Raw genomic sequence first — 25,933 nt, 5'->3', positions numbered from 1 at the left:
AATATTACTAAAATGCTAGACCAATCAAATCTAAGTACACAACGTTGCCGGTTGATTTTCTTGGTAAAATGCAGTGTTGGTGGTTATTTGATTTTGGCAAAGACTATAGAAACTAGAATGATTCTAGTTTCCCAAACAAGAATCATAGAACTACTCTAATGATCAAAAAAGACCTTCTAAGCATTTTCTTGGTTGTTAAAAAAAATGAATAATTAAAACCAACAAAATTTTCTCCTTTCAAAAGCTTGGTAATTGTTCACTTTAACTACTTCTGGAATTTTCGCGTTTTTTCTGGCTAGCCAGCCTCGGGACGTCCTCCTACATCATTTCCCACCAGTCAAACCTTGTGCAAATGAAAATTTTCCTTACCCTTTAGTTATACTGAGACTTGGCGCGACCTTGAAACACAACAAGAGTGAAAAAAGGCATTTGCACAAGGTTTAAATGGTGGGACACGATCTAGGAGGACGCCCTGAGGGTGTTTAGCCAGAAAAAACGCGAAAATTCGAGAAGTTAGTTAAAGTGAACAATTACCAAAAGCTTTTTCCAGTAAACTTTTAGTCATTAGTAACGAAAAGCAGCAGAGAAACATTGTTACGTTTAAAAAGTAGTACAGTGTGGAATAGAAGGTGTTCTAAATGGGAGCCTTGCGGCACACCGAGACCGACCCTACACGCCACGCCCGAAACACCCTCAGACATGGAGAAACCCCGACATGAGCCATTGTGCACATCTTCCACTTCTTCGTAGCGTTTTGCCCAGCGAAGCGTAAAATCCGTCGTCATTGGATTAATTCCAATGTCGCAACCTGTGCGGAAGTCGGTAGTTATCATTGACATCTGAACGCTTGTCATGGTCAGTGTTAGGTTTCTTTATGTACGTGCGGCCAATACCTCCGATGAGTCAACCTTGGCGCTCGACCGTTGCCCCTTCGGTACTCCATCGGGGTAAGTACCTAAAAATACTCCGTTATCTAGATTTGCGCTCCAAATTTACACAACGCCGTCGCTTATCGCTAAACCGCAAACGGATCGTTTCGACATGAAAAACGCAACGAGATGAGGCGGTTTTGGTAGTACTTTCGCTCGCATTTTACTACTAGAGGACGGTACAGTTAGGCGATGAGGTAGAAGTCTTTGGCAACGCACTTGCTAACAATTAACAGTACAAAATTTTTGTGCGATTAGAGAGCTGTCATTGATAGACGTTCGGTGCGGTGTATCTGTCCCAAGGAAAAATTCTTGAGATGTCGTGACTCAACCATGACAGTGAAATACAAGAGTGTTGTTGTTTACTGTCAAACGCGATTTGGTGTGGGAGCATGCAACATCGTTTTGGGTAAGTCGCAGTGCTATATTATCTACGTTTCATTCCAATTTTACAAAATGAACCAAAACGGAACCTCCAAATTTTTCAAAATTTTTGGTACCGCCACAAATATACATTTTTGATAATTAATAGACTTTTTAGATTTGGTTCCCTTCAACTCATTTCTCTTTGTTCGCGTTTTACTACGTTCCTTGTTTATTGACTTAAGGCTCGTCAGTTGTAATTCACACTTTTTATCTCCGAAACAACATCAACACATTTTATTTGATCATAAATATTCTTAATTGTTACATCATAATAACAGCTCCGCGATATTTTTTATTCACAAACGTTGTGTTCCGCTCGTGCTAATTTCGTGATGTCAAATTTTCACAAGTGACGCCTCCAACAAATGCGCTGGTACAAAGTGGTTCATTAGACTCATTATACATTTTCCCGAAAGAAATAACTCGGGAACTTGTGTAAACAATTAATAAAAATCACACGGTCGTGTTGCTGATGCTGGGACAGACGTTTAAAAGCGCGCCGCGAAATACTCCAATTTTGCGTGACGTGAAGATTATACATTCTATGCAACCTAAAATTTAAAAAAAATCACGAATGTTCTAGACACCATAAAGCAGCTTTTATTGACAATTAAAAGTAATTTACAATTTTCGAAGTTTAACATTGAAAATACATACATATATCGTTTTCATTTTCTTTGTATGCGTTGTCTGGCGTGTACTATTTATGGCAAAATCATGATTCATTTTTAAATTGTAGTTTTTTCGTTATCTGATCGATAGTAGATTAGCTTTTTGTTCTAAGTTTATGAATTTTATTATTGATTTGTCACCGAAGAAAACAATAATAAAAAACCTTTGTTTATAAATAAAAGATTTTGATAAACAAGTTATTATAAAGAGTTTCACAGTAAACGTTTATAACATATACCACGTGACTATAAATGACCTAAACAAATTTAGTGGGTTGGCATCCCCGAGCAACTGGTAAACCTCGTCATTGTCAACATGTTGATATTTAAATTATTTTTTTAAATCACCGTGTATATTCCACATAGTTTGACTTGTAATTTACAACATCGTAGTTATTATGCTACTATTCCTATAAAATAATCGAAAACAAATTAATGTCGGACTTTCGAAAAAAATATTTTTAATAACAATTTTTATCTCCAGTTGCGTTATCATGTTACTGCAATAAGTGAAAAATTTTTGAACAAGGAAATGAAACCAAAACAAAACCATACAAACTGTGTGTTCCGGTTTTTAAGCAAATGAGGATATCGAGAATCAAATACGTTTTTCCCTTCGCCGAAAATATTTTTTTAACGAGTTAATTCATACGAAATGTGAGATCTGTTATGAATAAACCAAATCAATTTTCAACTCGATTTCCAATCAATACTGAAGCAGCAGTAGATATGTTAATACCGGTTCTGGCTATAAGGGTAGTCATGTAAATTCTTTTTCAAAACATTTTTTCTGATCATTAGAAGTTAAAATTTTAAGAGTTTTTGACTCGTTTTTAATGTAATTAGCCCCTTTCCTGGTGAGTTTTCGATAATTTTGTAATTACTCGAACCACATGGATCCAGAGATATAAAAATATTTTAGTCTGGTCTAGAAATGAATTATTTAACAAAAAATTATATACAGGGTGTATCTGGAATTTATGAAACTTTTCTCTGTAACATTTTACAAAATTAGCAAAAGTTTTCCAAGATTTTTTGCCCCCCAATTTTTACCAAAAGACTCGTATTGTGTGTTTAACTATACTCTCAATTTTTTTTATCCATAAGAATTTTAATTTTATTTATTTATTTTTTTCTATAACACGTAACTTTTTTGACAAGGCTCCGTTTCTACCATTACAGAAAATTGTAACGCTTTAATTCAAATAGAAAAAATGTTTCATTTAACAAGCTCTGCTACGTGTTAAAATTCACCCACGCATTTTAGATACACCCTGTATATAACACAGTTATTTACCGTAGAGTTCCCGGGAAAATTTTATGATATACAACACAAAATACAAACATCTCAAATTGCTAGATACCATGTTTTACAAATAAGGAATCAAATTACTGGGTAATTCAAAATGATTGTGGACAAATAGGTATGTCAATTCTGTATGAAAATTTATCCGGCAACTCTGTAGGTAGGATAGAGTTGACATTTCATAGGCGCGAAATTTTGAAAATTGTCAAGTCAATGTGTAATAGTATAGAAAATCAAGTGCACGCATATGAAATGTCATACAAATGTGAACTCCATTCCACTCACACAGTTGCCACATAAATTTTCGTATGTACATAGTTGCCATATTTATCCACAACCATTTTGAATCACCCAATAGTTTCATTTAAAAGTCAAAATGACATTTTGTTCTCTATGTAAGGTTATAAGAAGAAATATTGGACAAGAAATATTGTCAGACAATAATTTTAGAAACATTTTTATTTTAACTGAAGAATAGCACAAATGAAAAAAAAAAGTTCAAAGTGTCTTCCTTCCGCTTGTACACATGGATCAATGTTTAAAATTGGGCTTTCGTAGATCTTTTGTTTTAGCGTCCCCCATAAAAAGGGCGTTAAGTCCGGGTTTCGGAGTTGCCAAATATTGACAGATCCCCGACCAATCCATCGATTTCTAAATGCGATATCTAAATATCTTCTCACTATTTTGTGAAAATGAGGAGGTGCCCCATCTTGTTGAAACCCTAGGTTCTCTCTGGTTTTTAAAGCCACCTCCTCAGTGGATTCAGTTCCAGGTGTATAAAATTGAGATACATTTCCCCATTGAGATTGCCTTCAAAAAAATGTGGGCCAGCTACGTGCTGATTTATGACACAACAGCAAACATTTACCGAATAAACTGTTTGAGAACGAGTTTCGCGAATCCATTGCGGATTTACTTGTGCATAATAATGACTATTCCATTCACCTGTCATTTGTTAAAAATTGACCAATAAAAACACAATTTTACATATTTGTTACAATCGTTTCAAAAAATTGGACTGAATATTCCCACTCGTGGAAATTGTATCGGTAATACCACTAATGAATGCAGCCTTGAGAATTGCTTCCAAATAGACTCACGTGTCTTTTTGGTGTTGTTGGAAACATTTTCTTCGATTTCTGCGTTAATTTCTTCTTCTGATTTGCTGCCAAATTGCCAAAGTTGGTTCATGGAATAGTCCTCCAAATACAACTCGTAGTCCAAATTATGTAGACTATTTTTCAAACTGGTTTCCCTCATTCATTTGTGCTTGGGAATCTCACTCGTGCTGACGCACTCGTGGATTCACTCCCAAGCACAATTGATAATTCGTGACCAGTTTGAAAAATAATCGACATAATTTGGACTTCTCGTGGTATTATAAATGACAATTATGCCGATTCGCTGCTCCATTATTGCTAAATCTAGCTTCATCACTGAATAAAATGTAGTCTAAAAAATTGACAATTTCGTTTAATTTTTGTTGAATAAACTGGCAAAATTGTACCAAACAGATGACTGGCTTATTTTGCAATTCTCTAGCTAGTGACTTTTGTCCTATATGAGGATTTTCGTCAATTGCTTCGATTAACGCAATTTCTTTATTTGGACCACTGACTCGTCTCTCGCAGTTTTTTTTAGCGGTGGCCAAACTTTGCATAATTTTTTCTCTAATTTTCTGAACATTTTTGAGCGCCTATTTGGGTATCTTTGCGAGTAAACATGTATATTTTTTTCATTGTTTGAATACATGATAAAATCTTGTAAAAACTGACCTACGAGTTGTTTTATTAAGTCAGACTCTACATGGATTAAAATTATTTAAAATCAAATCACGGCGCTTTAAATTGTATTTTATGTTGCATACGATTAAGTGTTCGGGTGAACTCGATGATGGTGTGTATTAATTACTGATAATACATTTTCTTGAATTTTCTAATTCTGCAGCGGTTCCATCTGGAGGCGGTGGAATTTTAATGATATCTCTTCTAATTTCAATAGCTGCTCTTATTAGTTAATTATAATTAACATACAATTCTCCCATTATGTAAATGGGAACATTCAGACGGCTAAAGCTTTACTTCCCAAGTCCAAAAAGGAGACAAAGTTGTTAAATTACCAGCGAATAAATTAGGTTAATTTCTTTTTGATTTAAACGTTAGGAAAGAACTGTTTAATAATGCAACAATCCAGGGCTCTTTTTTATACTGTTTTACGAGTATAATAATTAGCTAAAATTCGAGTTACCTGAAATTAAGCCCACCGGTGTTTTTTAGTTATAATTTGAAGATGATATAAATAATAGGAATGCATATATGGTGCCCCAAAATTCGTGAAACAGCTTAACAGTACGTTGTTGAGCAGTCATAAAATATCAGGTAAAAATTTAAAAAACATTCTATCTTCTTTTTTGTAGAAGATATGGACCTTTTTGTTACACTAAATGTGACAACATTTATTCGATTTATCTCAATAAACTGCAAATACTATACTCCAATTTTTTTTGCATCCATGGAAATACGAAACAACATTCAATGCCATTTTGCCTTATGTTATTGAGATAAAACCGACATAAAATGGAAAATGGAAATGCTGTAAATAATGAAGTAAATAATTGAAAACCTAATCACAATAATTCAGAATTACAGTGATTTTCTATTGGGTATCCTCTTTTGTCAATTGTATTTCACTATTTCTCAAAACTATTTCCTATCTCTTTGAATGTTAAAGAGACGTAAATAAATAGTTTTGAGAAATAGTGACATACAATTGACAAAAGAGGAAAAACCAAAAGAAAAACAGTTATTGGACTGGTTCGTAAAAAACAAACAGTCAAAATCTTTTTTAAAATTTAAAATAAATGAGATCAAATCTGCACCTTTTGAGCCCCCATATCTTCAAATCTAAAACATATAGAGTTTATTATTTTTTATTACTCATTGTATCAGATATTTCTACATTATTTAACCCTTTTTTCTTATCAAACCTGTCATTCATATCAGCTCCAAAAGCTTTTTGAGCTTATTTAGTACCAGCATATCCAGTTGCACCTGATATCGATGCTTACACCTATTGCCGCTGGAATGCAGCACGTAAGGCGCCAAATCGCTTAAAATCTTTAAAATTAGCTTGACGTTTCGTTTTGACAAGTTGTGACATTTATCAAAATCCGGTCACACAGGAGAAAATTCTCAAATTCTGACAGTGTCGAACAATAGTATATTAAAAAATCGCACTTTGATCACGAATTGTGTATACTATTTTTTCCAACGTCGCTTATGAAAATGAGTCTCAATTTTAAATTTCTTTATAATTATTTTACTCCCCTATTTTTTGAATTTTCCGGATCTGGAGTTTCAATTAATGCAAATAACGGTGTTTTAATTTTTTTATATTAATAAGTAGGTAGTAGATTGTTAAATAAATTTTCCTCACTAGTGAGTTTACTTTCTCCATTTTCCTCACTAGTGATGCAAACGCCTATTTTCCTCAAAAAAAAAATTTCAACACTAAAAGTTCAATTTTGGTCGTTTTCTGGGATACGTAACGTAAAAAGTGGTATTTAATTGAGAGAAAAGCTTAAACGCCTTCACAATTTTTCATTAATAAATTGTTTCTCTATGGTAATGAAAACAGAACAATTTTGATTTCGCTTTTAATTTAGAAATAATTCATAGAATATTAAAAATATCCAAATTTTATGTATTTTCCAAACTCCAGTAGAAAAAATCATTTGTGCAATACGTAGGAAATCCATTTTTTCCGTACACGGCATGTTTTTGATCTCGACTATCGTCTGGATCAAAAATCGGCACAATAATATTTTTTCCAAAGCTGCCTTGACCCGACAATAATTTATGCATAGATACTCTGTAGAAGGTTATTTATAACTTATAATAAACAAACAGTTTAATCGCCTTACAGTTAACAAATCCTACTGTACACTAAACTGACCTAACTCTCCACCCTACTGACTCACTAACCTATCCTATCCCAGGAGGACAAGGCCGACCTCCACGCTGACCGCGATGAGGTTACGGCGGCCGCTATCTGTACAAGATAAGTTGGCCGCTCGCTAGCAGGACATCAGACTGACTGATAACGATTCACGTGTAAAAAAAAGGACGGAAGGTAAATTTAACAAACACGAATTACGGTTAAATCCTTAAAATATATCCTATAGCTAAAAGTAATAATATACAAGGAGCGCAGCAACGTAAATATAGTAGTATAATACTGTCACCGCTGTCCTGGAGGAAGGGCTGCGTTGGGAGTGCTGGAGATCCTAGGTGAACTCCTGGACGTCCTTCCCGGAAAGGTCCCGGTGGCCACGCATGGGTTTGACTTCCCGGAAAGCTATCGTGTGAGACGTTGGAGAACTGTCTTCCTGGCCTAAACCCTCTTGACCGGACCCACTTTCTCAGGACCCCGCCACGTCTTCGCACCCTATCGCCCGTCTTCCGTTCTCTCTGAGCCCCAAACTTTAACTGCCTCGTTCTGTCAGCAGTACTCCCGTTTTTCCCTCGTACCTCACGTGGGGTTTAAAAAAAAAACTACCTTTCCGGGCCGCGGTGTTTGAATATTGCACATGGATTAGGTTTTACATGGAATTTAAAACGTAACAGTATCTATAAATTAACATAAGATATTGGCGTGTAGTCTTTTTCATTGTCATTAGATAACAGGGTTCATTACCCACGGTCCGTTGAATAATAATTTCAAAACTCACGGCAAATATTATATCAACTAGTTTATGAAGTCCAGTCGCAAATTTTAATGTAATGGTGTCAAGTATGCACAGTAATAATTGTAAAATGTCAGTTTCAGTTTGTCTAATAATAGAACTTATTTATCGATTTCTTTTTTTGGCTGTGTGATTATGTCTTAAAATAGCCACATGCGGGGAACTAACATAATGCGAATTTAGCGTAGTAAATTCAGTATGGATTTGGTATTTCAAAGTCAAATTTTATTTTATTTTTTGGCTATGTGGTTATGTCTTGTAAATAGTAACATGCAGGGAAGTAACACAATGCCAATTTAGCAATGCTCGATCCAACGTGAACGATGCATATTCGAAATTAGCGCCGATTTGTCGTTGCGCCGATTTGTCGCTGCGCCTAATTGTCGTAGCGCCGAATCGTCGTACGCTGAATCATCGCGCGCCGATTTGTCGCGGAACCTCCTGGGTGGCATAATTTAAATGAAAATAAAATGGAGGTGTTTCAAATGACAAAAAAATATTCTTGGATAGGATTATCTGATTTGTTTTCATTTGGTAATTATAACATTTTCCATTTATGTGCAAAACCATCTTTCCTGATTTCATTCTGTTTATAAGCAACATCGCACACCATCCGGTATTTAATTTCAGTATTTTTATACTCTTCAGTAATATTATCCCAGCTCCACCAGGGATTTGCTTTATTTAAGTCAATTTTTTCTTTTAATCCAGATAAATTAACAGAATTTTCAGAATAACTTATTTCAAAATAATTTTCTTTAAACCTAATATGTATTAGACTCATTCATTCCGCTTAGAAAATATTCTTTTATGCTCTGACTATCTATTTTTCATTTTTCTTGTATTCTCTCGGTCAGCAGATTTTTCAGAAAAATGGCAAAGAAACGTCAACGATCTGCTGTCTTAACCTAGAATAGTTATTTCCTAACATTTAAATGGAAAAGGAATGAACCTAGTTTATTCGCTGGTAATTTAACAACTTTGGATTCACGAAGTGAAGCTTTAGTTGTCTGCGTGTTCTCCATTTATATAATGAGACAATTGTACGGTAATTAGCTCCTTCCCTGGTGGTTTATTAATAATTTTTTAACTACCCGAACCACATGGGTCCAGAAATATAAATGTATTTTGGGATTACGAGTATAATTAGTTAATGTTTAACCATTTTTTTTCATGTGTCCAATTGCCCTCGTTTAGAAATGAATTATAGGCATGATTAGGTACCCTCATTGCCAGAACTACTATTAACATATTATCTACTAGCAGCGAAATAAAAATACAACTTGACATTCTTGCAATCGCCATACATAACGCATCGGTTTCACTCTTTTGTCATTACTGCTGTGTAAAGCATTGTACTTGTTCCTTGTATTGTTAATTGCCACCATTAAGAATAGAAAGCTGAGATGAGTCGAGGGAATTTCATCGATCAAAGAAAGTGAAAAGAAATCCCCTAACAAGTGTTTTCTATCGATTCGATATTTTAAAATTTGGGAAACCATCTCGCCGGTGTTATATAAATGCGGGAAATTTATAGTAACATCAAGTTTCCGTTAGGGTAAGAGGCCATCTCAATCTATGACTCTACCATATGTCACCAGAAGTAATATTTTCTTGCTTGGAAAAAATCTCTTTACCTAATGTTATTCACAACGGCGGTTGTAAAATGTGATCGAACTAAATTTATATCTTGCTCAGGGCGCATTTTGCTGTTTGTTCCGCTGCTTAATATTCCCTCCTGATACAACAAATAATGACGCTAACAAATAATTTATTCCAGAGAAGGAACAATGATAAACAAATGTGTTTGGGTCAAGGTGTTGGTAATCTTGTTGGCTGCTGTTTCGTCGACATGGGGGCAGTACAGGGTCGGAGTTGGAAGGGCTGATTGCACAGGGCCGGCTGCCGAAATTGCATTCGTAAGTATCATATCTTTTGAGTGAGTTTGAAAATTTTCGAAAAAGCAAAATATGGTACTTCGGAAAATATTGCTTTGTGCTCAGTTGAGTAATCCATCTTAACTTTGAAAAAAAAACTGTTTTTTTACGAAAAATACAACAGAATGGTAAACTTGAATTTATCCTTGAGTTGAAACAGTCCTTGATCATCATGATAATTGATTATAATTTTTGAAAATGTTGTTTCAGATGGGTTACGGTAAATCAAGCCAAAAAGGATGCGGAATTCACTTGAGACAATTCTCCAGGGCGTTTATTTTCGACGATGGTACCAAAAGAGCAGTTTTTGTTAGTGTGGATGCTGGGATGATGGCCCATGGAGTCCACTACGCCGTAAGTACACCAAAACAAACTCACCGATTCGAACATTTCCGAATTATTTTCCCAATTAATTTTCGCATTTTTTACATATGCGCATAAATTTTTCAATTAAATGCCCTTAAAAGAGCAATGTTAAAAACAGCTCGAGGCTGTATAAATTTCTCATTTCCTTCCTCCCTCGTTTACTCAATTTGCATTTTTTGCAGAAATCCTCTGCTTAAGATGCCATCAATCTCCTCCGCTCCCTCTAATATTTTTCTTTTGTTGTTCACTCTTATTTCAGGTACTCGCTCAATTACGTAAACTCTACCAGGACACTTACACCCAAGAGAACGTGATTTTGAGCGGGACGCACACCCACAATGCTCCCGGGGGATACCTGATGTACTTCTTGTACGACATTCCAACGTTGGGGTTCGTCCGGCAAACTTTCGACGCCCTCGTGGCCGGGATCACGAGAGTGAGTCCCTCTGAAATAAATTTGTAATTAATTTAATCGATACCGTTGCAGTCGATCGTGAGGGCTCACGAAAATATGCTGGAAGCTGAAATCTTTCTTTCGTCGGGAGAACTCTTGGAGGCAAATATCAATCGCAGTCCGACAGCTTATCTGCTAAATCCGGAGGAAGAACGTGACAAGTAAGCCCAAAAAGTTATGAAAGGGATGGGAAATAAATAACAATTGGCACAGACAGGGTGTTAACAGAAAAATAAAGAGAATGTGATTTTTGCAATTTAGATGTGAAATACAATTAAAAAAAAAATATATAACATTTCCTAACTAGTGTTAAAATAATAATAATTTTTTGTCCACCTTGTAGATACTCTTACAACGTGGACAAGGAAATGGTCCAGCTCAAGATAGTAGAATCAGTCAACAGGACCCTCATCGGGGCAATCAACTGGTTCGCCGTCCACCCCACCTCGATGAACTACACCAGCTGCTTCATAAGCTCCGACAACGTCGGTTACGCTGCCCTCCTGCTAGAAAAACATCTAAACAAGAACTCTTTAACGGGCAAGGTGAGCAACAACCCCAATCCCGAGCGTCGCTCACTTCCTCCACCCCACAATAGATCACCGAAAGAAACTTCCCCCGGTCATTAGTCATCTCCTCGCGACACCAAATAATTCTTTCGTTCTCAGGGTCGATTCGTCGGCGCGTTCGCCTCCACCAACTTGGGGGACGTCTCCCCCAACACGCGGGGGCCGAGATGCGTCACCACGGGAAAAGAGTGCGATTTGGTCTCGAGCACCTGCGATGGACAGGCGAAGTATTGTGTGGCGGCGGGGCCGGGGAAGGATATGTTCGAAAGCACGCAAATTATAGCCACGAAGTTGTCCAACAAGGCCAAGGTAAAAAATTTTTTTTTATAATTTAATGGGCGAGTGAGGCTTGGGGCTTTAAACAAAACCGACTTTCGCTTTACCCCAACTTCGATAAAAAACAAAGTTTATTACATAAACAGATGTTTAATGTGATAAATTGATCGCATTTGTTTAAGAGGCACTCGGGAGAGTTTCAGCTCTAACTTTGTCCCAAAAGTTTGACAGTGTTTTTAAACAGGTAAAAACAAAGCGACCAGGAATATAGTGGTGGTTTTGAGTAGAAAACACAATTTTATGTCACCAATTTAAAGGTAAATTTTCTTAGGACCTTCAGTGACATTTTTTTAGATATACATTGCGTTTTTTATTTCGCTGAACATACAACGTAAAATTGCTATGTTCAGTTCTAAAATGGACAAGTCAATTCATTTGAAATAGGCAACCAAACTTACAGATCCATGAATCCTATGTTCAGTAAAATAAAAAACTCACGGTATGAACTTGCAATATGCAAGCTGACAATACAATTGTGAAATTTTCTCACTCAAAATGAATTAATTTTAACTAGAGGTCGCCCAGCGGTCGAAATTCGACCGTTTTCATTAAATTTTTAAGTTTGAATGTTACTGAGATTTTTTTTTTTATCAAAAAGTATACCTCTATAACTATCGCATATCATTTTTTTTAATTTTGTTCTATTACGTCAGCTGCGAGCGTTTACAAACGTCATTATGCACTAATTTTCGAGTTATTTAAAAAATACGAACGATAGGAAAAATGAGGTATAATTTGGCTATGCCATATTAAAAAAACAAAACGCGTTTTTTGACATTCCGTTAGGTTTTTTATTGCTATACTGGCCAGGTTTCGCCAAGGCTACACAGTTAATTTGCCTTTTCTTTTTCAAATTATACAGGGTGTTTCTGAAATAAGTACATTAATTTTAACTGGTAATAGAACTCATCAAAAGGAACAAGTTTTCTCTCTGCCATTTTGGCGAAAAACGTTGCGTAGTGGCTTAAAAAAATAGGGAAGATTTTCCTAAAACCGTTCATATCTCCAAAACTAAGCTAACTAAAAACGTGAAACAACCAGATTCTTACGAAGTGGATTTTTTGCTATACGGGTAGATTTATTTGAATTTCGATTTCGGCGTTAAAACACGTTTTCTGGATGAAAATGAATGTTTTTTTCATATTAGCGCTGATCTCAATTAGCTATTGCAGTATTTAGTGGCGTAGGGCTATTTTAGTGAAAAATCTCTCCAATTTTTTTTTGGAATTAAACATCGTTTTTCGACAAAATGGTAGATAGAATAGTTGTTCCTTTTGACGAGTTCTATTACCAGTTAAAATTAATGTACTTATTTTTGTTACACGTTGTATAAAATTGAAATAAAAAATTAATACAAAAAATAAAAAATGAAATAAAGGACACGTGTTTCGTATTTTTTATGCCTATATTTTTTATTGAAACAAAAAAACCGGGCGGTAAAAAAAATTAAATTTCATCGTTTGCTAAATGCCCTGGCCGTTATATTCAGAAATATAAAATCTCAAACCATTGAATGATGATCGAACGCTACTAGCTGCGATGTACAATTAATTGAAAACTGGCTGCCTCAGTAAAATTGCAATTTTTTCGAATGTTTGTTTTTGAGATTTATTTATTGTCATCGCAAATGCAGCTATAATTGGAAATTGACCTCTTTGAAAATTAAATGGTAAAATAGTACCTGAATATGTTAAATTTATACGTGGAATCAAAATTCTCTTATTGCGTTCGGTTCCAGTCAAAAACTTCGCAATCAGTAGCATTGCGATGCATTAACTTGATTTGCATTCTTGTTCCATTGACTAATGCTTCCTTTGTATTTAAGTTTCTGATCGGTAAAACGTGCAATTAACTTTCAATACTAACTTATGTGGTGGCAAACCACTAATAGTTAAAAAAATTTGTATTTCATTCCGAAGAGTTTTTTTTTATGAATAATCTAAATAAACTCCCTCTTGGGTGGATTTCACTGAGGGGGGGATTAAATCAATTACAAATCACCCACTCCGCATTCGCTCCAAATTCACTCCGCATTTACTATGTACATAGGTGTCCCCGAAAAAGAATTTGAGTCCTTAATTCCTTTATTTATCGGAGGATTTTAATTATTTATACACCAAATTAAATGGCCCTAAATAGGCTACAAAAAGTCCTAATAAATTCATATACAGTGAGTTTTTTTTAAGACTGGCCATAGGGTTTTACATGCTAATTTTTCAACCCCCTGTTAACTTTTGTTTCGATGAAAATATTCAAACCATTTTTGGAACACAATTGGAAGATTTTTTAAACTATGGTATAGATTACAATTCAATATCCCAAACTGTCGAAAAAGTTGTGAAAAAAATATTTTTTAGCGCGCGGAAAGCGTCCAAAAGTGGAGAACGTCAGGTGCTGGTTGAGCCGACAATGGCGCTACTCTGGCGTCCGCTCGGCGTACTATCATTTCGGCGCTCTAAAAAATTTTTTTTTCACAACTTTTTCGACAGTTTGGGATATTAAATTGTAATCTATCCGATAGTTTAAAAAATCTTCCAACTTTGTTCGAAAAATGGTTTGAATATTTTTATCGGAACAAAAGTTAGCAGGGGGTTGAAAAATTAGCATGTAAAACCCTATGGTCAGTCTTAAAAAAAAACTCACTGTATAGGTCCAAGAACTTCAGGGCTAAACTGTCAAAATACGTTTTTTCAAATGCGAACACATAATTTTTTTAACACTTCTCATAGAGATTTTGTATTCTAAAAAGAACAGTGTATCCCAAGTGTACACTTACTTACCCAAAAACCAAAAAAAAGTTAAAACATGCTACTATCGTCGATGCTTAAACTGCGCTCTGTACGTGCAATCCCATAATCCCAAATGTTATTACATATTTGTTATTTGTTTTTCCAACAAACTTAATTTGGTTAATTTATGTTGTATGTATGTTTATGTTGTTTGGTTTGTAACGCAATGAATTTTGATGGCTTCTCGCTTGGTGCTCGTCATTTGTTTCAAAATGTAGTGTTATTTTTTAAACATTTTTTCATCTATCCAACTTACTTTGATTTCTAATTTAAAAGAAATAACACATTTGATTTAGTATTTACTGCCATTGGTATTGTTGGTTGCGGCAAAATAAAAATTCAGAAGTACCCCTCGTGAATAACCCTGTATAAACTATATTTTTTCTATAATTGCTTTCAAAGCTAAATTTTAAAATTCAAATTTTTGAAGGAAATCTGAAGTATATCAACCAGTGACCATGTTGCTAGGTAACTAATAAAAAAAACAGTGCGTGAAGTGAAAAACAGAAAAAATTATGCGCGTGAAATCGCATTTCACACACTGTTATGTGTTGTTTCTATAGTTACTATAGTACTAACAATGTAAAAAAAAATACACGTAAGAAAATGACCCACTTCACGCATGGATAACTATGCGTGAATATCAATTTTTTGAATCAATTATAGAAAAAATAAATTTCGTGAAACCTCAAATTTGGGGGATAAGATTTTGGGAATTTTCTTAGCACCCTAAGTAACATTTTGAAAATTCTATGAATTTTCAAACATGGAGTTTAATAACGTAATTATGAAAGTTAATCATTCGAAATGAATTAATTGTGATTCCTTCAACATTAAATATACCGTGCCTTCAAATAAATTCGGAATTAGAGTAGTCTGTGATTTATATATTTTGTCTAGTAACGGTTGGTAATAGACGTTTAAGCACGTGTACTGTGCTGTCCAAGGTCACTGCTGTGCGTTTAAAAATTACATGTTACCTACCAACTTCATAATAAAATCACAGCATACTCTAATGCCGAATTTATTTAAAGGCACGGTATTTCGAAAAACATCAAAATCAAAATTTTTATAATTTTCTTAGCACCTTAATTATGATTTTTAATTTTATTAATTATGAAATTTAATCGCTTAAAATGAATTAATTCTGATTACTTAAACATCACATAAATTTCGTAGAACATCAAATTCGAGGGACAAATTTTTTTCAATTTTCTTACCATCTTAACTAACGTTTTCAAAATTTTGTGTACTTGCAACATGCAATTGACATTTTATCACTTAAAAAAAAATCACTGAATGCTTTATTTTGCCCCAAAAGCTTTCGGATTCCTGATTATATTTTTCTTTAAAGATAAAATAGCAATTCCATAAAAGAAACACTTTAATTCCTATGCCCCACCACTTTCCTTCTCTGTTATTTCCATTCCCTTCGCTTCTACAAAGCTATTTCTGTTGGTCATTTTACAGTCTGTTGTGATTGCGTGTCGTAAAAACTGGGAAAAGCTAATCGGGCAATTAACCTATATTCCTACTATATTTCTGGTCGTACTTTAGTCCTCTTCCATTCTCTTAACGCCTTTACTGTTTCTTTGTTCAGTTGTTCACATTCTTTGTCCCACCACTAATTTTTCTTTCTTGTTCCTTTTGCTCCCTTGACTATTACTTTCTTTTTTGTCGTTGCTTTTTCAATTACTTCTTTCAATTTTACCGCGATCTTCTCTACTTCTTGCTCTTCGAATCTGGGTTTTCCTAGTCTTCTCCTGTACACCTACACTCGTCTACTCCTTGGTCATCCGATATTTTTATTATAACCTTCTTCAGCTCCTCTTTGGCTCTTCCTTTTCTCGTTTCTTCATGGTTCGTTTCTTCTATATAAATTTATTTCTAGCCGGAAATAGTCCGACTCTACTCTTTCTTATATTCTGAGTTCTTTTACTCTTCCCCATGCTTCTTCGTTTACTATTCCGTAATCTATCATTGTTCCCCTCTGCTACCTATAAGGTTCTTTCTTCGTCCCCTTGTTTGTTTCCATTCATAATTTCCCACCTATTTTCTTCAATTCATTCTATCAGTCTCTCCCCCTCTCCTCTTCCCAATTTCTTGCTCCTCTTTCTCCTATTCTCTCGTTGAAGTCCCCTACATTCTTCTTCTCTGTTTTCTTTCATTGTATCTTCGACAACTCTTTGCTGTATATTGTCATTATTTTCCACGATTTATTACCTATATGTACGTCTCTTTCCATACATCCTTCTTCTTCTCCCTTTTCTTGTCTCTTCCTTTCTTCTTTCCTCATTTTGCCCCTTGACATGTCCATTTGTACTCTTTCGATAACAACATTTCCTGTTTTTCCCAGCTCCGTTCCTCTACTCATGTCTCTCATCTCAAATTGTCTCACGTAGTCCCAAAATTCTTCTTCTTCTCTTCTTAAACTCGCTACATTCCAATATAATACCCTCACCTTTTACTTCTTCGTTGTCTCTTTTTTGCTCGTGCCTTCTCCTTCGTATTTGCTCTCTTGTGTTCCCCTTTGCGCTTCTTTTCCGGTTTCCATTTTCCTTGTCCATCTACCTTGTTCCTTGTTCTCTTTCCATTTCCGTTTTCTCCAACCCATCTTCCTCCCCCTACTGAAAAACTTCTAATCTACCCCTTTCTTCATTCCATCTCCACTGAACCCCCTCAATTGTTATTTTCCTATATCCCACTTTCATTTCTTTCCCTTCCCTTTTTTCTACTTTCACGATGGTTCTTAGTTTCTTGTGTATTTCTCGTTCTTGCTTTGTAAGGCAATTCTCTATGAATATCTTCTCTATTTCCTTCTTTCCTCTCAGCTTTTCGTTTTGTTTCATCACTTTTTCTTTCCACACCATCCTCCATTTCCATAACTTCCTCTATGTTTTCTATTATAAAATTTTCTATGTCCTCTTTAATCTGCTGCTTGCTCTTTACTTCAACTCTCTATACTGTTATCACCGTGGTACTTTTTCTTCTTCTCCTCTCTTCATATTCCATTTCCCCTTCCAGCCGTGCTACTCTCTCAGTCAGCCCGTTTTTCTCTTCCTCCCATTCCTTTCCTTTATTCTTCGATTTCTCTCTTGACTTCTTGGTCCTCTTTTGGCATCTCCTTTATTTCCTCTTTTATATATTTCCACTTTCATTTCTTTCAACTTTTCTAGTATCTTTTCCTTCCCTACTTGTTTTCTTCTCTACTTCAGGTCATCTTGCTGTTGTCTTGTCTGTTTGAAAAAAATCAAATTCTACCATTTTTTTAGCCCCGTAATAAAATTTTCAAAATTCTGTGAATCTGCAAATGTGCAATCTAATAACGCAATTGTGAAGTTTAATCACTCGAAATAAATTAATTATGATCACTTAAATATCAAATAAATTTCGAAAAACATTAATTCGTGGGACAAAATTTTTGCAATTTTTTTTAGCACCTTAACGTCTTAAAAATTCCGCAATATACCATCTGGAAACATAATTGTAAAATATAATCAGTCCAAATAAATTTAATATCTACGATTAATTAAACATTAAACACATTTGGAAAAAAATACATTCAAAATTTTCGCAATTTTCTCTAATGTTTTCAAAATTTTATAATATGCAATCTGACAGCGCGACTGTGAAATTGTATCGCTCGAAATGAATTAAATATAATTACTTATGTTTAAAATAAATTTCGAAAAAATTCAGTTAAAAATTTTTCAAATGATCATTTTTAAAATTCCGTGTTTCCTGCAGACCCTCCTGGACACCCCCGATGCGAAAAAACTCACCGGACCCGTCAACTACGTCCAGCAGTTCGTCGACATGCCGGAAGAGCGCGCTTCGATCAATCTACCCAACGGAACGGTACTCCAGGTACCCAAATCAATTTTTTCCTCCGCAATTTCTAAATCGTGACGTTGAAGGTTCAAGGTTGTCGTCCCGCCATGGGCTACAGCTTCGCTGCAGGAACCACAGACGGCTACGGCGAATTTAATTTCGCCCAAGGTACCAAATCCTCCAGCATCTACTGGAACACAGTGAGAGATTTGCTGTTTCCACCGACGAAAGAAGACATCGACTGTCACCATCCCAAGCCCATTCTGATCAATAGTGGAAGGGTAATTATTTTTTTAAGTTCTTATTAGGACACGACAACGTGTGCAATTTATGACAATTACGAAAGTGCACATATACGATTTTACGTAATTGTGTAACTGGGTGATAAAATAGCGACAGTACGAACAGACTGTATAAAACTGTGGACGGAATTATATTTCCTAAGGGATATTATGCAGCGGACTGCATAATTAGAGATATCAACGCTTTGTCATTAGTAAAGGAAACGTCGTTAAGAACAGATGATAGTTTTATTTTCTGGAAAATTACTAGGTTAAATGTTCTATTAAAGAAATAATTGCAAGCTGTAACACTGAACGTGAGCTGTTTCAGTGAGGAGCATTTTAATTTTTTTTATAATAATAAAAATAGTAATAAACTTCAGCAATCACGGGTGCGCTGTTATTGGAAAATCCAATATACAAAAAACAAATATGTTGTGGCAAAAAAAATATTCCAAAAAACAACGAAGATTTTAAAAATCAGATAAGGGAAACAAAAGAATTCCAAAACATTTTATGCTGTTGTTCCAACTTGATTAATATTTATTTCAACAAAATATTCTTTAAAACCAGCTCATTCACTCGCGAGCAAAATTCAAGGTAATTTTCGTTAAAAACGAAACTTTTACATTTTACCATCGGTTGTAAAAAAATAACGCATTATCTGTTCCTGTTATTATTATTTGTAAAAATTATAAACAGGTCGTTAGCATTTGTGTCGTCCACCTTGAGTTTGACAATAAATTAACGATCGTTGTGTGAACAACCGCGTCTTGCTACAGGCTGCAGACAATTTAATTATGGTGACAGCGAGAAAAAAAAATGAAGGTCTTGCAGACATGATCGCGGTATTATGATGGGAAGAGAGATTAAAAAGTTTTGTATCGGCGAAACGTGACGGGAATCTGTCAGGGGTGCAAACAACTTCTCTTTCCAGTTTGGCGCTAATGAAAAATAGATGACAAAAGAGAAATGTACGTAATGTATGCCAAGAGTTTGCTCCGGAAAATAAAACGTCTCAAAATTAATTTCCTTGTCTTATCCGACAACATGCTCGCGTGTAGCTAGTACGACACCACTGCAGGTCGAACCTCCAAACGTTTTGTTTGGATGCATATTTGTGCAGTTTAAGCACGTGGATTGTCTCATGAAGACAAAGTAAATCTTTACAAGACTGGAGAGCGATTTATGCAGCTGACAGTTGTTCATGTTTCCCTCCGTTGTTAATTTCCAGATTTCCACCCCTTGGGAGTGGCAACCCAGCATAGTTTCGGTGCAGCTGATCCGTCTGGGTGAAGTGATCCTAATCGCCGTCCCCGGCGAATTCACCACCATGTCTGGCAGACGGCTGCGGAAAGCCGTCACCGAAGCCGCCGTCGAGAGCGGGGGCCCTGCCGGCACGAAAGCGATCGTTACGGGCCTGAGCAACGTTTACACCAGCTACATAACGACGTTCGAGGAATATCAAGTGAGTACCGAATTAGACGTATGCGATTATTATTTTGGTCGGTTGCGTAACCGCCCCATCGGCAAATGGAACGGAGGCGGCGTTTCGGAAAATTCGGACGGAAAATTTCCATCCGCAGCGGCTGCGTCAGCGGTGGTAATTTGTTACGAGCTGTGGAAGCGTCGATGGACTGTTTGTTGGGCTTAATTGGAAAGAGATTTACGCGATTTAACCGGTTGTCGAAGCTGCTAACTGGAAAAGTGGATAATTTTCAATTTTCCGAATTGCAAATTGTAAAGCGATGTTTATCAGGTGACGTACGAGTAGTATGTTTTAACGGAAATCATTATCAAGAATATCAATCTAAGCTAATGAGTAATTAAAACTCACAAGCTACAAACAAAAAGTATTTGCGCTTAGATTTAAATCGATAAAATAAAAACGCGGGAGGCGAGCTCTCTACACCGCAATATATTCGGGACACACTTATCGTTGCTGCGCCGCTCGCTGATCGCGATGAAATAAAATCTGGAACATAGTCAAGAAAATTTCCTTTGTAATAAACTTCGTTTGAAGAAAATCGATCCGTTAGTTTCTGAGTTAAATGGATTCAAACAGACAGACAAAAATTCGCGAATTGTCAAAAAATGGTCATCGATGAAATTTGAAATAACTGAGGTCCTCAATTGTACCCTTGTGGTGCTCGCAATGTTTTTTCGCACGGTTTTGAACTGGTCTGTTGATCTCAAAAGTAAGAACACTTAAGATTTTTTAAATACAGGACAGCCTCCAGCTTCCTCCAGATTGCTCCAAACTGGCAATTCTTGTTTTTTATTTTATAACAAATCTCTAATTAAAGAAAAAAGTACTAGAGGGGGAACTCACTACAGCGCAATGTATTCAGCACACACTTATCGATATTGCGCGGCTCGCTGACATCGTATCGTGTTGAAATAAAATCTGGAGCACAGTCAAGAATATTTACTTTGTAATAAACTTCATCTGAAGAAAATCGGTCTGTTAGTTTTTGAGTTAAATGGATTCAAACAGACAGATAAAAATTCCAAAAATGTCAAAAATTGGTCATCGATGAAATTTGAAATAACTGAGGTCCTCAGTTGGACCCTTGTGGTGCTCCCGATGTTACTTCGTAAGATATTGAACTTATCTGTTGATGTCGTACTCTTTGGACTCTATCTCAAAAGTTATAACATTTGAGACGCATTGGAAAGTAGCGATAAGCACTTAATTAGGAACTTAAGATTTTTCTAAATACAGGACAACGTCCTACGTCCTCCAGATTGCTCCAAACTGGCAATTCTTGTTTTTTATTTTATAACAAATCTCTAATTAAAGAAAAAAGTACTAGAGGGGAGCTCACTACAGCGCAATGTATTCAGCACACACTTATCGATATTGCGCGGCTCGCTGACGTCGTATCGTGATGAAATAAAATCTGGAGCACAGTCAAGAATATTTACTTTGTAATAAACTTCATCTGAAGAAAATCGGTCTGTTAGTTTTTGAGTTAAATGGATTCAAACAGACAGATAAAAATTCCAAAAATGTCAAAAATTGGTCATCGATGAAATTTGAAATAACTGAGGTCCTCAGTTGGACCCTTGTGGTGCTCCCGATGTTACTTCGTAAGATATTGAACTTATCTGTTGATGTCGTACTCTTTGGACTCTATCTCAAAAGTTATAACATTTGAGACGCATTGGAAAGTAGCGATAAGCACTTAATTAGGAACTTAAGATTTTTCTAAATACAGGACAACGTCCTACGTCCTCCAGATTGCTCCAAACTGGCAATTCTTGTTTTTTATTTTATAACAAATCTCTAATTAAAGAAAAAAGTACTAGAGGGGAGCTCACTACAGCGCAATGTATTCAGCACACACTTATCGATATTGCGCGGCTCGCTGACGTCGTATCGTGATGAAATAAAATCTGGAGCACAGTCAAGAATATTTTCTTTCTAAAAAACTTCATCTGAAGAAAATCGGTCTGTTCATTTCTGAGTTAAATGGATTCAAACAGACAGACAAAAATTCGAAAAATGTCAAAAATTGATCATTGATAAAATTTGAAAAGACTGAGGTCCTCAATTAGACCCTTGTGGTGTTCTCGATGCTTCTTCGTACGGTTTTGAACTGGTTTGTTGATGTCCTACTCTTTAGACCCTACCTCAAAAGTTAGAATACTTGAGTATTGGAAAGTAGCGATAAGCACTTCATTAGGAACTTAAGATTTTTTTAAATACAGGACAGCCTCTAGCTTCCTCCAGATTACTACAAACTGGCAATTTTTGTTTTTTTATTTTATAGCAAATCTCTAAAAGTACTAGAGGTGAGCTCACTACAGCGCATGTATTCGGGACACACTTATCGATATTGCGCGGCTCGCTGACGTCGTATCGCGATGAAATAAAATCTGGAGCACAGTCAAGAATATTACCTTTGTAATAAACTTCATTTGAACAAAATCGGTCTGTTGGTTTTTGGGTTAAATGGATTCAAACAGACAGACAAAAATTCGAAAAATGTTAAAAATTCGTCATCGATGAAATTTGAAATCACTGAAGTCTTCAGTTAGACTCTTGTGGTGCTCTCGATGTTTCTTCGTACGGTTTTGAACTGTCTGTTGATGTCGTACTCTTTGGACTCTATCTCAAAAGTTAGAACATTTGAGACGCATCGGAAAGTAGCGATAAGCACTTAATTAGGAACTTAAATTTTTTTAAATACAGGGCCGCGTCCAGCTTCCTCCAGATTGCTCCAAATTGGCAATTCTTGTCTTTTATTTTATAACAAATTTCTAATTTAAGAAAAAAGTACTAGAGGGGAGCTCACTACAGCGCATGTATTCGGCACACACTTATCGATATTGCACGGCTCGCTGACGTCGTATCGCGATGAAATAAAATCTGGAGCACAGTCAAGAATATTACCTTTGTAATAAACCTCATTTGAACAAAATCGGTCTGTTGGTTTTTGGGTTAAATGGATTCAGACAGACAGACAAAAATTGGAAAAATGTCAAAAATTGGTCATCGATGAAATTTGAAATCACCGAGATCCTTAGTGGGATCCTTGTGGTGCTCCCGATGTTTCTTCGTATTTTAAATGCAGGACAGCCTCCAGCTTCCTCCAGATTGCTCTAAACTGTTAATTCTTGTTTTTTTATTTTATAACAAATCTCTAATTAAATAATAATCAAGTTTTTACTTTCATGTCGCTTGTTGCATAGTTTGTTCAACTTTATTACAGTTCCCTTTGACATCAACTTTGTTCTCTTAGACGTCAATTTAATAATTTTTAGACAAATTCGTTGCAAATTGTATCTTCTGATGTACAAAACTGCAAATATCAAGAGAGCGCGCAGAATAAAACAGTTTGTCAACATTTCAGAGAAAATAATGAATACATCTGGGCCACGCTTTTTACAACGCCACCTCGGCGCATCTCCACATGCATTACCATACCGTGCCCCATCTTCACGTTCAAATCCAACACTGCCTACGTCTTTCTCGCGGGCACGTTCCTGCGGCAAATTTCACCCGAATTACATTATCCCACTTCTGAATACATCCATATTCCAAATAGGGCCACACTTCCGTTCAGATTCAATATCTGAAAACGTTTCAAGATAATCTGTACACTAAACACGTATCCGGAAAGCTACGCACGTTACGCAACCACCAGAGTCAATTTAATAGATTTAGATCAAATATATTGGGTGAATCGAGGCAAATCAGGGCAGGGCAGGGCTGAAACAACAAAACAATTTTTTTGCAGATTCAGCGCTACGAAGGGGCGTCCACAATCTATGGTCCCCACACTCTCGCCCTCTATCTGAAGAGGTACAAGGATCTGACCAAAGCTATGTTCCAGGTGAGTCTTTTTCTCTGTGTAAATCCGTACCTGTGTCGCGAACGGAGGTGATGCCATCGGAACTGGTCTGCAGTGCAGTTAAAACGTTTTTATTTGCTCCCGCAGGGCGAGCACCCAGATTCAGGTCCCACCCCCCCGGACCTCTCCAACAAAGTCCACAACTTCGTGCCGGGGGTGTTGTTCGACACCGCCGGCTTGATGCACCGATTCGGGGACTGCCTCCAACACCCCCCCTCCAAGGTGAAGCGAGGGACAACGGTCTCCGCCAAATTCGTGAGTTTCACCGAAATTAATAATTTCAACCCCTGGCGAGGGATGAATGTGTATTGTCCCGCGCTTGGAGTGATGGTCGCCGAGATTTAAGACGGAGGTTTCAGGTCGCCGGGCACCCCCGCAACGACATCATGCAGGAGGGTAGTTTTTTGAGGGTGGAGAAATTAATTGGCGGCGACGAGTGGAGCGTCGCGGCCACAGATGCCGACTGGGATACAAAGTGAGTTTTTGTTCTGTTGTTAAAGCGGACTAATCGGGATTGATGTTGATTTGGATGATTAATCTTCGTTCGTTCCGGAGGAAAATTGTTCAGCTTGATCAGGGAAAGTGCGCAGATTTTTTACAGGGGGTGGGATTCGGAAAAATTGATTCACAGCTCTGTTATCATTTGACAAATCCCACTTTTGATGACAGAGAAAGTGGTAACCCTTTTGGATTTTTTTTAGATTTATTTGGAAGCGAACCTCCACCCTGATCGGGGGCAGCGAGGTCACCATCCAGTGGGAAATCCCTCTCGACACCCCTCCGGGAACCTACCGGATACGCCACTTCGGCCACTACAAGCAATTCCTCGGGGGCATCCACCCCTACAGCGGAAACACCCCCTCATTCCAAGTGGAAGACTAGCCAACCCTAAGACTGAGACTAGCTTGTAATACTCGTAGTTGTAGTTTTCTTGCCATAATAGAATAAAATAAAATAGCGTTACCCAAAGTAATTTCTTGTTCTGATGAGTCATAGCGTGAACTAATACTCACACATTTTCTCTTCTTGGTGGTGCAAATTACAGCAGCGGAGATGAATTATTGTAATTTAACAATGTTTACGGAAATTATCGCTGACGGTCATTTTCGCTTGACGTCAAAGCGGAAATCGCAAACATCACTGCTCATTGTGAAATTAAATTGATTTTCACATACAGAGAAAATGGGTTTGAGAGTTAATACTGCACCGGTGGGCTAATTATGTCTGTTAGAACACAGTAATTGAAATTGAAAAAAGAATTCAATTTTTTTTGAATAAACTAAACAAGTAAAAATTGGTAGTTTTTGTTCTCAAAATATTTAAAGCACTTTGGGTCTAGTTTGCTTGAGGTAAAAGGTCAACATGTTAAACTTGCACAGATAAACTCAAACTTAGGCAACCACATTCCATATTAATTTTGAAATTATGTGGTAATCTCTTAGAGATGGGACGATACATCGGTGAACTTAAAAAACTCGATGTTAAGAACAATGCATCGAGGTTTTCCATCGAAGTTTTGAAATTTCGATGTAACGCCTCAAACTCGATGTCTATTGCTTCGATGTACCATTACCAACAAAATATCATTTTTAAGTACTTTGCTAAAGAAGATTGGTGCCTGTAACAACTCATTATTGTTGTTTCTCAAGAGTTTATAATAATGCTTTTTCTTTTTGTTTTGTTCAAAATATTTACTATAATTTATAATATGTTCTTATTTACTTTACTGTTTATTAATTTTAATGTTAATTAAGTGTTAACAGAATTATAATTACATTTATAAAAAATATAAAAAAAAATTAAAACATCGATACAAAATCGATTTTTTGTACAGGGTGTCGCAAAATTAACGTATTCCAAGTCGGGTGTCTTGTAAGGAAAAATCTCAGGAATCCCCGAAAAATAAAATAAAAAATATAGGGGGGGGGGGTGTC

At 36.2% G+C, this 25,933-nt stretch overlaps 1 protein-coding gene across 1 annotated transcript; it reads left to right on the top strand.

Moving 5' to 3' along the window:
• Window positions 1-798: 798 nt before the first annotated feature.
• On the top strand, window positions 799-24,972 carry LOC138136202 (neutral ceramidase-like). The gene is made up of 14 exons (XM_069055260.1): window positions 799-947; window positions 9,857-9,995; window positions 10,224-10,367; window positions 10,639-10,815; window positions 10,867-10,994; window positions 11,177-11,378; window positions 11,502-11,711; window positions 18,275-18,394; window positions 18,445-18,639; window positions 19,874-20,107; window positions 23,886-23,981; window positions 24,087-24,254; window positions 24,359-24,474; window positions 24,701-24,972. The coding sequence occupies exons 1-14, from the start codon at window positions 853-855 to the stop codon at window positions 24,879-24,881; spliced, it is 2,205 nt and encodes a 734-aa protein (XP_068911361.1). The 5' UTR covers window positions 799-852; the 3' UTR covers window positions 24,882-24,972.
• Window positions 24,973-25,933: the final 961 nt, after the last annotated feature.

This window comes from Tenebrio molitor, chromosome 8, assembly GCF_963966145.1.
Source record: "Tenebrio molitor chromosome 8, icTenMoli1.1, whole genome shotgun sequence".
In the NCBI taxonomy this organism is placed as follows: domain Eukaryota; kingdom Metazoa; phylum Arthropoda; class Insecta; order Coleoptera; family Tenebrionidae; genus Tenebrio; species Tenebrio molitor.
Note: the sequence above shows the minus strand (reverse complement) of the source record. Positions and strands in the feature narration are given on the sequence as shown.